This window comes from Suricata suricatta, chromosome 12, assembly GCF_006229205.1.
Source record: "Suricata suricatta isolate VVHF042 chromosome 12, meerkat_22Aug2017_6uvM2_HiC, whole genome shotgun sequence".
Taxonomy (NCBI): Eukaryota; Metazoa; Chordata; class Mammalia; order Carnivora; family Herpestidae; genus Suricata; species Suricata suricatta.
Genome location: NC_043711.1, coordinates 20,083,393 through 20,095,622, shown reverse-complemented (window position 1 = coordinate 20,095,622; position 12,230 = coordinate 20,083,393). Strand labels below are relative to the sequence as shown.

The following is a 12,230-nucleotide window of genomic DNA, read 5'->3' as shown; positions in this document are numbered from 1 at the left end:
TTTTAAATTGAAAAAATTGTTTATTTATTTTTGAGAGGGTGCGAGTAGGGGAGGAGTAGAGAGAGAGGGGGACAGAGGATCCAAAGTGGACTCTGAGCTGACAGAAGTGAGTTCGACATGGGGCTTGAACTCACACGAACCATAAGATAATGACCTGAGCCCAAGGCATATGTTCAACCAACAGAGCCACCCAGGAGCCCCAGGATTTTTTCCCCTACATTTATTTTTTTCCCCTACATTTATTTATTTATTTTGAGAGAGAGAGAGAGAGAGACTGACCATGAGCAAAACAGGGGCAAAGAGAAGGGGGGAGAGATAGAGAATCCTGAGCAGGCTCCTCAATGTCAGTGCAGAGTCTAATGTGGGACTCAAACCCACAAACTGCAAGATCAAGACCTGACCCAGAGTCAGATGCTTAACCAACTGAGCCACCCAGGCACCCCTCCCCCAGAATAATGTTTTTAAATGCACAAAATGAAATAGGACCACAAAGGATTTTCATGAACAGGGAAGGATGTCCACGAATTATGAATGAATGAATCAAATTGTTACAAAAGAGCTTTCACATATATATAAAAAAAGAATGAAAGAAAGAAAGGAAGGGAGGGCGGGAGAGAGAGGGAGAGGGAGAAAGAGAAAGAGAGAAGGAAGGGAGGGAGAAGTGAGAAGGGAAGGGGAGGAAGCAAGGAAGGGAGGGAAGGAGGAAGAGAGGGAGGGAGAGAGAGAGGGAGAAAAAGAAAGAGAGAAGGAAGGGAGGGAAGGGTGGGGAAGGGAGGGAAAGGGAAAAAGAGAGAGAAGGAAGGAAGGGAGGGATGGAGGAAGTGAGGGAGGAAGGAAGAAGGAGGGAACTCTCGCTATACATAAGGCTGGCCCTACCATCTTTTCTATTGAAAGGGATGACAGGCTAGTGGTTCCAGGTCATGTTCCCATTTTGGCCCCTGAACGAGTCCCTCAGATCAATCAAAGCTCCCCACTCTTGTCACTGCCCCCCCTTTGGCAGGCAGCTGGGATTTCACTCTGGGCCAATCCTCCAATGTTAATGCATAGCCATCATCTGTCTTTGAATCTGCCTCCCCTGTCAGACTATGGCTTTCTGCTCACGGCTCGCTCTGCCACTGTTACAGCAACCTGGCAAAACTAAGTCCCGAGCAGATGCCCACGTCTTCCTTTCCCCCATCACCCCCTAACTCTCTGCAATATGCTCCGGTCACTCTGTAAACCCACCTTCCCAAAGAATGTCCATTCAGCAGGTGTTTACTAAGTTCCTGTTCTACATCAAGTGGTACGTCAAGCAATGGGAAAGTAAAAATGACTAAACCAGTTCTGAACTCATGCCACTTGTGCCAGTGGATATGTACACAAGTAAATATAAAACATAATTAGAGTCTGGAGAGTTCTATGAAGGAAACAAAGAGAATGAGAGGACACAAAATAACTGAGGAGATAGAGTGGAGTGTGTCTATTTTAGATAGGATAGGCAGTCTTGGGAGGCCTCTCCAAGAAAGCACACCATCCAAAGAGTATAGTCCAGGGAGACGGTAGTCCAGTCGAGGGGATAGTAAGTGCAAAGGCACTGAAGTTAGAACAAGCATTTGTGCTTGGCAGGAAAGAAAAAAGCCCATGGGTTTGGAGAGAAGTGGATGATATGGAGAAGGCTGCCAGGGTTAGGGGAGGTAAAGAGTTTATTTCCAAATGCAGGAGGCGGCCTTTGAAGACTTTCAATGACAAGGTCTGATTTGTGTCTTTAATGGTGCCCTCAGGTCCCACTGTTGCGTGGAGACTGAACTGGGCGGGGGGCGGGGGTGAGAGGAGAGGGAAAAGTTGTCAGAAGGCAATGCCCAATTCTTTTTGGATGTCCAATAGGCGTATCACAATTAATGCATCTAAACAGAAACATCTGGATTACTGGCTCCTCAAAGCAAAACAATAAAAGCCCTGTCCCTCCCAACCATCCCCACTTCTGTGAACAGTACCAGCATTCATGTAGACGTTCAAGCCAAAAACTTAGGGGCCACCCATCCCTCCCTCATCTTCTGCATCCCAAGTCCAGTCTACAGATCCACTCTTCCCCATACCCGCTGCCCCAGCTGGGTTCCAGCTTCCTCCGCTCTCCCGGGGTGCTTGGCACCAGCCTCCCCACACCTCCTCCGCTTCACTTCTGCCCCCTAGAGTCCATTCTCCACCCAGCAGCCAGGGGTACTTTTAAAGATCACAAGTCTGTCACTCCTTTCCTAGCATGCATTCCTCAAGGACTCCCCTCGCCTTTGGGGCCCTTAATAAGAACTGGGCCCCAAGAGCCTGGTCCTGAAGGAATAAACGTGGGTAAAACCTGAAGGAAGTGAGGCCAGGTTCGCAGCGCCGCCTTCCCATAGGGCTTGTACCATCCCGAGCTTCGGAACCTTTCTTCCTGGCGGTGGGGGAAGCTTTTCCGGATGTACCTTCCGGCCTGGAGGACCCTGTTTCCCGTGCTGCACAGCGGCCTTCCTTTTTCTCTTCCGGTCCGAGGCGCTTCGGGAGCCGCGGGCTTTGGTGAGTTTTGGCTGCGCGGTATCCGGAGCCATCCGCGACTCCCAGCTCGCTACCGGGCGCAAACCGCGGGAGGGACGGGAGACAGGCTGCATGGTTGTGGGGAGCGGAGGGCGCGGGGCGCGCGTGGTGCTTGTGGGTTCTCAAGGAGTGGATGGGAGGAGGAGGACTCGGGCTTGGGGTAGAGCGCAGTCTTGGGAGGAAGGGGTGGTTTCAGGGCACTGTTACCAGAGTTCGGGAGGCGGGGACCGGCGTCGTCGGGTCGTGCTGCGTAAATTGAGGCCGGCGGAGGCCGCAGATGCGAGGCATCTGTGTGCAGCTTCATTCCGGCTTCTGGCCCACGTCTTTCCAGCTCAGGGCAGCAATGAGAGGCCCAGCCCTGGGAGCCCCCGGGCCTGACCTCCACTCTCCTCTTCCAGGTGCAGACATGGCCAAGTCCAAGAACCACACCACGCACAACCAGTGTAAGTTCCCCAGGCCCAACCTCGTATCTCACGCTCCAGACCCTGACAAGGAGTAGGGATGCAGGGCAGGGCAAGGGGGCACATTTCTACTGTGGGCCTGGGGTTGATTTTGTTTCCAGCCAAAGTTACCTTTGAGTCAAAGTTTTAGACGCCAGCCGTCCATTTGAGATTCCCACAGGGCTTTGCATTCAATGATAAGGGTTATTCCAGATCTCAAGAAGGCCTGCTTTGGGAAGTAATGGTTTTTCACAGGCTGGCCAGCTGTGATGTTGGGTGGTCTTACTAGAGCAAATCTCATTTGGTCTAATTAGTTCCTTTGCTTCTCCACAGCACGAAAATGGCACAGAAATGGCATCAAGAAACCCCGGTCACAAAGATACGAATCTCTTAAAGGGGTGAGTGTGTGTGGGTCGCATCCCATGCAAGTGTGTCTTTTTGGCCCCAGTTGCACAATCAGAGCTTTTCCTGTATCTTTTTCTGGCTTCAGCATCTGCCTGAGCACCGTTATAAACTGTCTCTGGTCTTACCTGGGCTACCAAAGCCCATGGGTTCTCTCTCCAGCCACCTTTTGCCTGCACTTCAAGTTCTGCTGTTCTGCCAAACCCATAACAAACTTCTACTAGGCTTTTCCCAGACCAGGTCGTAATTCCCTGGTCAGCTGTAAGCTGCCTCCTGAGGGTAGTTTGACCATTGCTATTGCTTATCCAGAGCACTTCAAGGAAAGAAACGGCCTTATCTTTGTGTACTGCATACTTTGTGAGAGTCTTCCATTCTTCCCATCATATGACCTTGCTCTGACCCAGTGCTGAGCTTGGGGGTCAGCTTTTCTTCCTGTGCCAAGGAGCTCCAAGGATTGGCTGAGAAGGCTGAGGTTACAGGGTCTAAGCAAGAGAACAGGGTCCTGTCTCTTCCCTGTGCCCTTGGTCTCTGATACATGGAATGAATCCTTGAATGTCACAGCCTCAGTTTCCCTATCTTGGTCTCTTTTTCCATCTCATTTACCTCGAATCTGTTCTATGAGGTTTGGTGTTTAACTGACACTTTAAAGAGGTGGGGATGGCCCTGAGAGGTTCAGGAAAACCTGCGCTGATGCCCTGCAACGCTGGCACAGGGGACAGCCTTCAATTTTTCTTTCCTTCCGCACTTGGATTTGAGCTCTCTTGGGTCTGAAAATGTGGTTTGTTTGGAGCATTAGCAGGGTGGAGTGTTGGCTTTTGGGGTTGTAGTATGTGTTTCTCTTCAGATGATTTGTGAGGGGTATATGTTTCCGCATTTAAGTTTGACCTAATGCTGTCTTCATCCCCAGGAGGCCTTGGCTCCGAGCCCAACAGTCTCTTGGTTACAGCTTTGGAGAGGGCCACCAGGGGTGACTTGGGGCCACATGCTGCACTTACAGCCTGTACTTTTCCTTGCCTTCCAGGTAGACCCCAAGTTCCTGAGGAACATGCGCTTTGCCAAGAAGCACAACAAAAAGGGCCTGAAGAAGATGCAGGCCAACAATGCCAAGGCCATGAGTGCACGTGCCGAGGCTATCAAGGCCCTCGTCAAGCCCAAGGAGGTCAAGCCCAAGATCCCAAAGGGTGGCAGCCGCAAGCTAAATCGACTTGCCTACATCGCTCACCCCAAGCTTGGGAAACGTGCTCGTGCCCGCATTGCCAAGGGTCTCAGGCTCTGCCGGCCAAAGGCCAAGGCCAAGGCTCAGGCTCAGGTTCAAACCAAGGCCAAGGCTCAGGCTCAAACCAAGGCCCAGGCTGCAGGTGCAACTCCTGCTTCAACTCCAGCTCCTGCTGCAGCTCAGGCTCCCAAAGGTGCCCAGGCCCCCACAAAGGCTCCAGTGTAGAGGCTTCTGTCTCAGTGTGAGGGTGGAAGGACTGGTGTGACCCCTGGGCTTCTATATGTGGGGCTGGTGTCCTCCTGTGCTATTTGTACAAATAAACCTGCGGCAGGATCTGTCCATTGGTCTGTGTGATCCAGGGAGTAGGGTTGGTTGGGATGGGGTTGGTACTTTAATTTTTTGCCTTCTCTGGGTGATAGGGTATGGGTGGGAGTCGGTAAATGGGTCCCTGGAGTGCAGGAATGTACTCCTTCCTGTAAAAGAAATGGTGGTGGGCCTTAGGGAGGCTGGGACACATAGCATGCTGGACTGGGCAGGCTGGTGAGGAAAGCAATCCCAAACATCCTGATCTTTTGAGTTTACCCAGGAGATAAAGAAGGAGCCTGCTGAATTCTGCACTCTGGCCTGAGCCATTCCATACTCAGGCTGTTCCTAGTATACACGGCTAGCATCTACTACTCTGGGTGCTTCTGGACCCCCAAATGCTGGGGGCCCTGGCAGGCAAGGCAGTGGTGGCACTGTCTTCCTAGAGTAACTGGGCCAGACACTGCTGTACAGCCTGCATCAGCTGTTTTATCTGCAAAGTCTTAGTCTTTAGAGGAGCCAGTGAAGCAAGCAGTATAGTGGTCGTTGGTATGGGGGGGGGGCAACTTCCTGTAGAAGTTGCCAAGGGTATCACTTTTCCTGGTCAGTCCTCAAAACTTGCTCTTGAGTATGGTAATCATGCAATTTGTGAACCAATCTTGGGCACTTGTCTCAAAAAGGATTGCACTTCCTTAGGCTGGGCAATAGGTATACAATCCATGATAAATGGTCTCCCTTCTAAAGTAGGAATTACTGTTCTGTTTTACAGGGAAAGAAACTTGGTCTGATATAATGGAGCTAGGCTGGGATGGAAGTGGCATTGGGACCCAGGCAGCCCATGCAGGACCACAGAAAGTTTGGCTAACCAAGGCTGGGCTACAAGTTCATGACTCATCCTGGCATGCTCTGGGTAGCCAACCAGGGGGTGTCAGAAAGGTGGGGTCTTGAAAGGGACCAAGAGCAGGTTTTATGACCTGAAGGTAGCATGGCCCAGCCTGTGGTCACCCTTCCACCTTCCAGGTCATGTGCTTTCCAGTAAGGCCTGTGCTCTAATCCCCAGGAGAGGGGGCAGGAGGACTCCTTTGTGTAGGCATCCTGCTGCAATCTGAAGGGGGAGGCCAGACCCCAAGTCAGGGGCTTCAACCAGACTTCCTGAAGGCCACACCAGCTTGCTGCTCTCAGCTTCCGCATGGGGCCTCCCTTGTGTAGGAAGCACAAATCCCACTTTTTGTGTTTCAAATCTTTGGACCCCCATTACCTGCAAGTTTTGTAGTCCTGGACAGGCTTGCAGAGCCTCTAAAGGGGTTCCAGTGAAACCTGCACCCAGGAGCTGCCATGAGGGTTCAAAGATGACAAAGTCCTGGCTCCTTGTCAGAACTCGAGGAGCAGGGACTATTATTTTGGGGACTAAACCTGCAGGCCACAGAACCAGGCTGTGGGCTTCCCTCTGGCCACTACCAGCACCAAAAAAACTCGGGCCTCCCTGTCTCTCCCACCCAGTTCCCATGGAGGTAAGAACAGGACTAGATCAAATAAGCTAGAGGAACAGGCTCCTCTCTCAGGGCCTAGTGACTCTTGGTACTGCCTGGAACCCTAGCAGTGGTAAGAGACTGATCCCTCCCTACCCAGGGTGCTGGAGATCCAAAAGTAAACTGACCCAGTCTACTAGGGCTCCTGGCCCTCTGTGACTCATGCTGCCAACACCAGAGGGTCTGACAAATGCTAGCAGTCATGACCTGCTCTCTGCCTGCCCCACATCTGGCAGGGCCCACCTGGCCTATCTCCAGATCCTGAGTGTGTTCCCAGAAGCCAGGAATGTGTACATAAGATCTTTGTCTTAGTTTCCCCCTCGATGAGGATGGTATCCCTGCCCTTAAAAGTCAGATACAGGTTTGGGGACCATTGAGAACAGGAATTATGGTCCTTGATACCGAACAGACCAGGCTGAGTGGTACTGGATGAGTATGCTGCGTCAAGGGGCACAAGAGCGGCATAGGGTGGTAGGGACGTATCCAGAGCCAGGCTGTTTTCTCATCTGTGAAATGGGGATGGTAATAGCATGTCCACAAAGAAAATGACAGAATTCCTGCTCCATGAACATCCTTTCTCTTAGTACTTCAGAACTGGCCCCTGTCCACACACAGACTCTTTGTTGGGCAGAGGGATACTCAACACTGGTCAGGGTGGACGCTCCAGGGGTAGAGGTTGGGGAGCCTGGGATTCAGCTCTCACTGGGCAGGGCAGGCACACTGGCCAGAGCAGGCAGCAACCGTGTGTATATGTCAATCCCACGGAGGAACACAGCCTCATGTAGACGCTCATCGTGGTCGTGCAGCAACACGGGTGTGCAGTTCATGGGTGAGAAGCCCAGAGCTGGGACCCCCACCTGCAGGGGGCAAGGAGAAGCCGTTAGGAGGAAGGCCAGGATCCAGGACCACCCACTGCTCATCTACTGCAAGCGGCTCACCGCACGGAGGTAGCGGCTATCGGTGGCAGCTGGGAAGATCTCCGGCTCCAGCGTGAGGTTCCTGCAGAGGGAAGAGCCCAGTGAATGGGGAGGCAGTGAGGGGAGAGGGCAAGGGAAGGACTGAAGGGGCAAAGGAAGTTGGAAGGGAGGCAGGGAAGGACAGAGGAAAGGGGGAGAACGGCTGGCCAGTGCGCTCACATGTCCTTGAAGACCCCGCTGAATGCTGCCCACCAGGGGTCTGAGTCATCAGTAGATGTCACTCGGGACTCCGTCCACTTCTAGGGGGAGGGAAGGAAGGCAGGATCAGGACAGAGCCTGGACATCTTGCCCTATTCTTCATAGGGTGGGCTTGCCTGTCACAGGCACACATCCATCCCCTACCTCGGCCTCGACCCACCTACCCAGATGCCCAGCTGGCCAGTCCAGCCACAGGTCTGGGGCCTTCCCCTGCTCTCCATCTTCTTACTTCCTGTCCATCCTATATATCCTAGGCCAGGTGCCCCTTCCTCAAGATGGCTCTCCCAGACTTCTCAGACTGGCTGAATACTTGTTACAGGTTCTTAGAGTGTGGGGTCCCACCCACCCTTTCTTGAACCACATGTGTTCATACTTATGCAAAAGTAAATTATATAAATGTTTAATTCAGGTCTATTCCTCTCTTCGTGCTGTAAGGACCAGAAGGCTATGAACTGTGCCTAATTTTACTCCTACGGTATGCTCAGCACCCACCAGGGGCCTCCACCACTCATGCTTGTAGCTGGATGAAACATGTCTCTCATAAGCCAAAGAAATGTCCAGACATATGCAGACACACCAAGCACACTCTCCCACTGCAACCCCCACTCAGCCACCCCCATCTCCCCTGCTCCCACGGCTCCCTGACCACGGGTCCCCAGCTGATACCTGAGCAAACTCGAAGGTGACCCCCTCACCAGCTGCCTGGCACCAGCCCTGCAACTGCTCCTCGAAAGCCTACGAGAAGAGAGATGAGCTGACCTCTCAGGCTCTCCCTGAGCTTCCAGGATAGGCTTGAGGACCCGGCTCCCTCCTCCAAACCCAGGTGGAGGTGGCACCTTCAAGTCCACATCTGGGGCCACACGGAAGTCAAAGCTGGCGCTCATAGTAGCAGGTACCACGTTGTAGGCCACGCCACCCTCTAGCTTAGTCAGGTTCACGCAGGTCACAGCCCCCGCCTTCAGGTGGGGGTTTGACTGCAGTCTGTGGTGGGAGACAGGGCAGGGGCAGCAGGGGGAACAACAAATAAAAAGCCTCCTTTTTCTCCTGCACAGATGCCCAGGCCCCCCACCCTCTTTCCCAGGCTGCCTCACCTCTGCCTCTCCTTCTCCCGGAAAGCCAGGACTGAGCTCACGACCTTGTGCTAAGAGAGTGTGAGGTCGGATGTGAGAGTGGCCCCGGCATAGAGCCTTGGGAATTCCCAAACTCCCTCCCTGTGTGCCACGCACCAGCTTCTCTGCTGCTGTATCCTCGATAAAGCGTGAACCGTGGCCTGGCTTCCCGGTGCTTGTGACCCGCAACCCTGGGAGATGAGGGAGAAAGGGGTGTCTTAAGCATGGGAAGGGCTGGAAAAGCTGTCAGACCTGGGGTGGGACCCCAGGTCTTCCCCTCTTTCCAAGCTCCTCTGGAAGGGCGGTCCCCCATAGAATGCACGATGTAGAGGTGGCTTCTGCCTATGGGGTGGGGGTGGGGGATTACCCTAAGAAGCTCAGGAAGGAGAAGCCAAGGCAGGAAGGGGCTGGGGCTGGGAGGCAGAGGCTCTGGGTTCAAGGCCTACTCAGCCCAAACTTGCTGCATGACCCTTGGCAGGCCCCTGCCCCTTCTGGCCCAGCACCCAATCTGCACGGTGACGCCCTCTTGCCAAGCCCATACTCACACCAAGGGCTCCTCTCACTATAAAAGACAGTGAAGGCATCGGTGGGGTTGGCCAGGCCTGGGGAGGGAAAGGGGATTCAGAGGGTGGAGTGCCCCAGCCCCCACTACCAGCTTCCCTACCCCCTACTGGCCACTCAGGGGCCTACCACCCTGCTTACCCTCATCCAGGGCGAAGCCAGCTCTAAGAGCCTGGAACTCTGGCCGCTGTACAAACAGCTCCATGCCTTGGTGACCCCCAACCTCCTCATCTGTAAAAGCAACAGGGACCTGAGATGAGGGAGCCACCCGCACCAACACATCCTCCTGCTCCCTTGAAAATGTCCCTCTCCAAGCCACTCCTACCTGGCACAAAGGTCATGTGGATGGTTCTGGGGAAATGGTGGCCCTCAGCCTTCAGCCTCCTCACAGCCTCCAGGTACCTGAGGGGCAATGACAGGGTGTAAGCCAGGTGTTGGGGAAGCCACCAGATGCTTGGGTGGGCCTGGACACTGGGACCTTCTCTGCTACAGTCTGGTAGGGGGACTCTGGGAAATCCTTTCCCTCAGTCTCCCTATCCATGTAATAATGGTGGTAATTCCTATCCAAGGTAAGGGGTCAAGATGTTCCTTGGTTTTGAGTTTCTCCAATCACACCCCAGGTCCTGTGTCAATTCAATTCAATTGGAGGGGACAGGGAATGGAGGACACTCACTGGATGCTGACACACTTCATATCCTGGGTGCCCCTGGCATAGATGTAGCCCTCTGCATCCTTGAAGGCCTCAAAGGGGTCATGACTCCAGTGTTCCTGGGGCAGAGATGAGAAGAGTGACCCAAGCCCCAAATTTAGTCATTAATCTCGGCTCACCTGTGGCCCTGCCCTGGAAGTAGCATTGGGGTGACAAGTGGGGTGGTGAAGGGGATAGAAGAGGGCTGAAGAGGGCAGCTGATTGCCATCCCTTAACTCTGTTCCCACCCTCACCCCACCCCCACCCTAGGCATAGAATGGACCACTACACAAAGACTGCTTGAATGGAGTAACACCTATGAGATCAGGAGTCAGTTTCAGGACCAGCCCAGTAGGATCCCTGGGATCCAACAGAGGGTCTAAATTATCTTTGTGTACCCCAAAACCTGTACCACTCCCCGTCTGCACACATACCTTGAAGACAGGCACCACATCCGTGTGGGAGTTGAGTAAAACGGAGGAGAGTCTGGGGTTGGTGCCTGGCCATGTCAGCACGGACACAACATAGCCCGGTGCCACCTGGAGAGGACAAGAGATGAGGAGGTGCCCCAGGGCCCAGCTCCCCTCCCCATGCAGGGCCCCAAGCTCACCTCTACTTTCTGACAGCTCAGGCCCAGCTGGCGGGCTCTCTCCTCAAGGAAGGCAACGGCAGCCCCTGTGGACACAGAGAGTCTTAGGGTCCCTTCTGCCTACTTACACTTCCCACCAGCTCAGGAAGAGCTGGGGTGCACTCAGAGAGGGGAGCCCATCCGAAATGGGCTATTCTTTCTCAGTGCAATTCCACATCCCTCAGGGACACCTGCATTTCTGTCTCTAAGGAAGAAGATATTTTTGGCCAGTCAAGGACCCTTTGTGGAAGGTCAGGTGGGAAGTCCACAGTTAGAAACAGGAGTGATTGCTATCTTCCTTAGGAATAGGAAAACTGGTGCAGAGACATGAGATTCGCTTACTGTCTCCCAGCTGGTTAATACAGGGCAGGGGTTTGGACCTATGTCCACAATTTCCAACCATCAAACTTGATTCCCTAAGGGCTGTGGCCTTTGTTCTGCTCCAGTAGGCTTCTGGAGCTTCTTCCCTAGTGGCTATGGGGCCTCCCCTCCCCCACCTCAAACATCTGGCAGTGGCCACCAGGAGTAACTTCTGGTGCAGCACAGTCTGAAGGGGCACGCTGAGCAGTCAGTCTAGAGGCTTTGAAGTTCCATCTGGGGCAGTAGAGTGGGGCTCAGCTGGGTGACAGGGGTTGGAGTCTGGTATAGAGCACAGTCCCCGCCCGGGGGCCCCACCGCAGGCCCTGGGACCACCGCTTTCTCACCGTAGTCGGGGTTCGGCTGGATGGTGCGGATGCGCAGGTACTGACGGAAGAGCGTCACGGACGGGTGCTCGCCCTCGAGACCCTCGCTGGCCATGGCGCTGCGCGTGGTGAGCTGGGGGCAAAGCGAGTGGCTACCTACCCCTCCCAGCCTCTGGGGCCCAGTGAACTCCATCTGCACACAGGCCCTCCCGAGGGCGGTTCCTCCGATGTCCCACAGGGAGAACACTCCCGGCTTCGGAGCCCCCATTCTGTTTCAGGAGCCGTGCTGGCCGCTTTCCACACATACCCGTTTGAATCCGCCAAAAAGCCCCATGAACTTGTGCCTCCGAATGCCCACTTTACAGAAAAGAAAGCTGAGGCTGAGAGGTTCGGGGACAGCTAGAGAGTAGCTGAGCTAGGTGTGATCCCAGGCATTGACTCCCCCCCGCCGTTCCCAAATCATTCTCCCAATTGCCCGGATTTTATGCCATGGAACCCTAGATCCCTCTACTCCTCTCCCAGGCCCCCCACCTCGCTCTCTGCCGGTCTTGGGCCCGCGGCTGCCTCTCAGCGCCCGCCCCGCACAGCGCCAAGGGCTCGGGGTCCTGCTAGGTCTTGGGCTCAGGACCGCCCGGGTCTGCCCACCACGTGCCCGGACGGGATCGCGGGGCGGGGCCGAAGACTGCGAATAGGGACCGCCCAAGTCTCTAGGGCCGCGCCGGCGCTAGAGTCTCCTCCCGCTCCTGGCTCCAGCCACCGCTCGGATTACCGGATCCCTCTCCGGGACAGCCACTGCCGCCGCCTGCTACGACCCGCGCTGACTGCTGGCCCCCGGCTGGCCCCGCCCCCGCCGGCCCGGTCCCGCCCCCGCCGGCCCCACCCCCGCCAGGCCCCACTCCCGGGCCTAGAAGCGAGCTCCGGAAGGTCCCGCCTCCAGAGGACTCTATCT

The 12,230-nt window shown here is 54.7% G+C and overlaps 2 protein-coding genes across 4 annotated transcripts; one reads left to right on the top strand and one right to left on the bottom strand.

The window, feature by feature from the left end:
- Window positions 1-2,462: 2,462 nt before the first annotated feature.
- RPL29 (ribosomal protein L29) lies at window positions 2,463-4,944 on the top strand. Its single transcript, XM_029916939.1, has 4 exons — window positions 2,463-2,529; window positions 2,946-2,990; window positions 3,321-3,385; window positions 4,411-4,944. The coding sequence occupies exons 2-4, from the start codon at window positions 2,954-2,956 to the stop codon at window positions 4,828-4,830; spliced, it is 522 nt and encodes a 173-aa protein (XP_029772799.1). The 5' UTR covers window positions 2,463-2,529; window positions 2,946-2,953; the 3' UTR covers window positions 4,831-4,944.
- A 2,047-nt stretch (window positions 4,945-6,991) lies between these two features.
- ACY1 (aminoacylase 1) lies at window positions 6,992-12,103 on the bottom strand. 3 transcript variants are annotated; one of them, XM_029916633.1, is made up of 15 exons: window positions 12,051-12,103; window positions 11,303-11,414; window positions 10,581-10,645; window positions 10,405-10,509; window positions 9,956-10,050; window positions 9,608-9,684; window positions 9,424-9,513; window positions 9,267-9,323; window positions 8,839-8,912; window positions 8,704-8,753; window positions 8,449-8,593; window positions 8,279-8,347; window positions 7,574-7,653; window positions 7,376-7,436; window positions 6,992-7,294 (listed from the first exon to the last, which is right to left on the bottom strand). In XM_029916633.1, exons 2-15 carry the CDS (start codon window positions 11,394-11,396, stop codon window positions 7,130-7,132), a joined length of 1,227 nt encoding a protein of 408 aa, XP_029772493.1. In that variant the 5' UTR covers window positions 11,397-11,414; window positions 12,051-12,103; the 3' UTR covers window positions 6,992-7,129. The 3 variants fall into 3 exon arrangements, with proteins under 3 accessions (XP_029772493.1, XP_029772492.1, XP_029772491.1); XM_029916632.1 differs by lacking the exon at window positions 12,051-12,103 and adding an exon at window positions 11,813-12,006; XM_029916631.1 differs by lacking the exon at window positions 12,051-12,103 and having other exon boundaries at window positions 11,303-11,733.
- Between the last annotated feature and the right edge of the window lie 127 nt (window positions 12,104-12,230).

Excerpts from the sequence above, each read along its gene's own strand:
- RPL29 (XM_029916939.1), top strand. The coding sequence starts at position 2,954 with ATGGCCAAGTCCAAGAACCACACCACGCACAACCAGT. Across the intron at positions 2,991-3,320 it reads CCACACCACGCACAACCAGT|CACGAAAATGGCACAGAAAT; the intron begins GTAAGTTCCCCA and ends GCTTCTCCACAG. Across the intron at positions 3,386-4,410 it reads GATACGAATCTCTTAAAGGG|GTAGACCCCAAGTTCCTGAG; the intron begins GTGAGTGTGTGT and ends CTTGCCTTCCAG.
- ACY1 (XM_029916631.1), bottom strand. The coding sequence starts at position 11,549 with ATGGGGGCTCCGAAGCCGGGAGTGTTCTCCCTGTGGGACATCGGAGGA. Across the intron at positions 8,594-8,703 it reads CGGGAGAAGGAGAGGCAGAG|ACTGCAGTCAAACCCCCACC; the intron begins GTGAGGCAGCCT and ends CTCCCACCACAG. Across the intron at positions 7,437-7,573 it reads AGCGGGGTCTTCAAGGACAT|GAACCTCACGCTGGAGCCGG; the intron begins GTGAGCGCACTG and ends TTCCCTCTGCAG.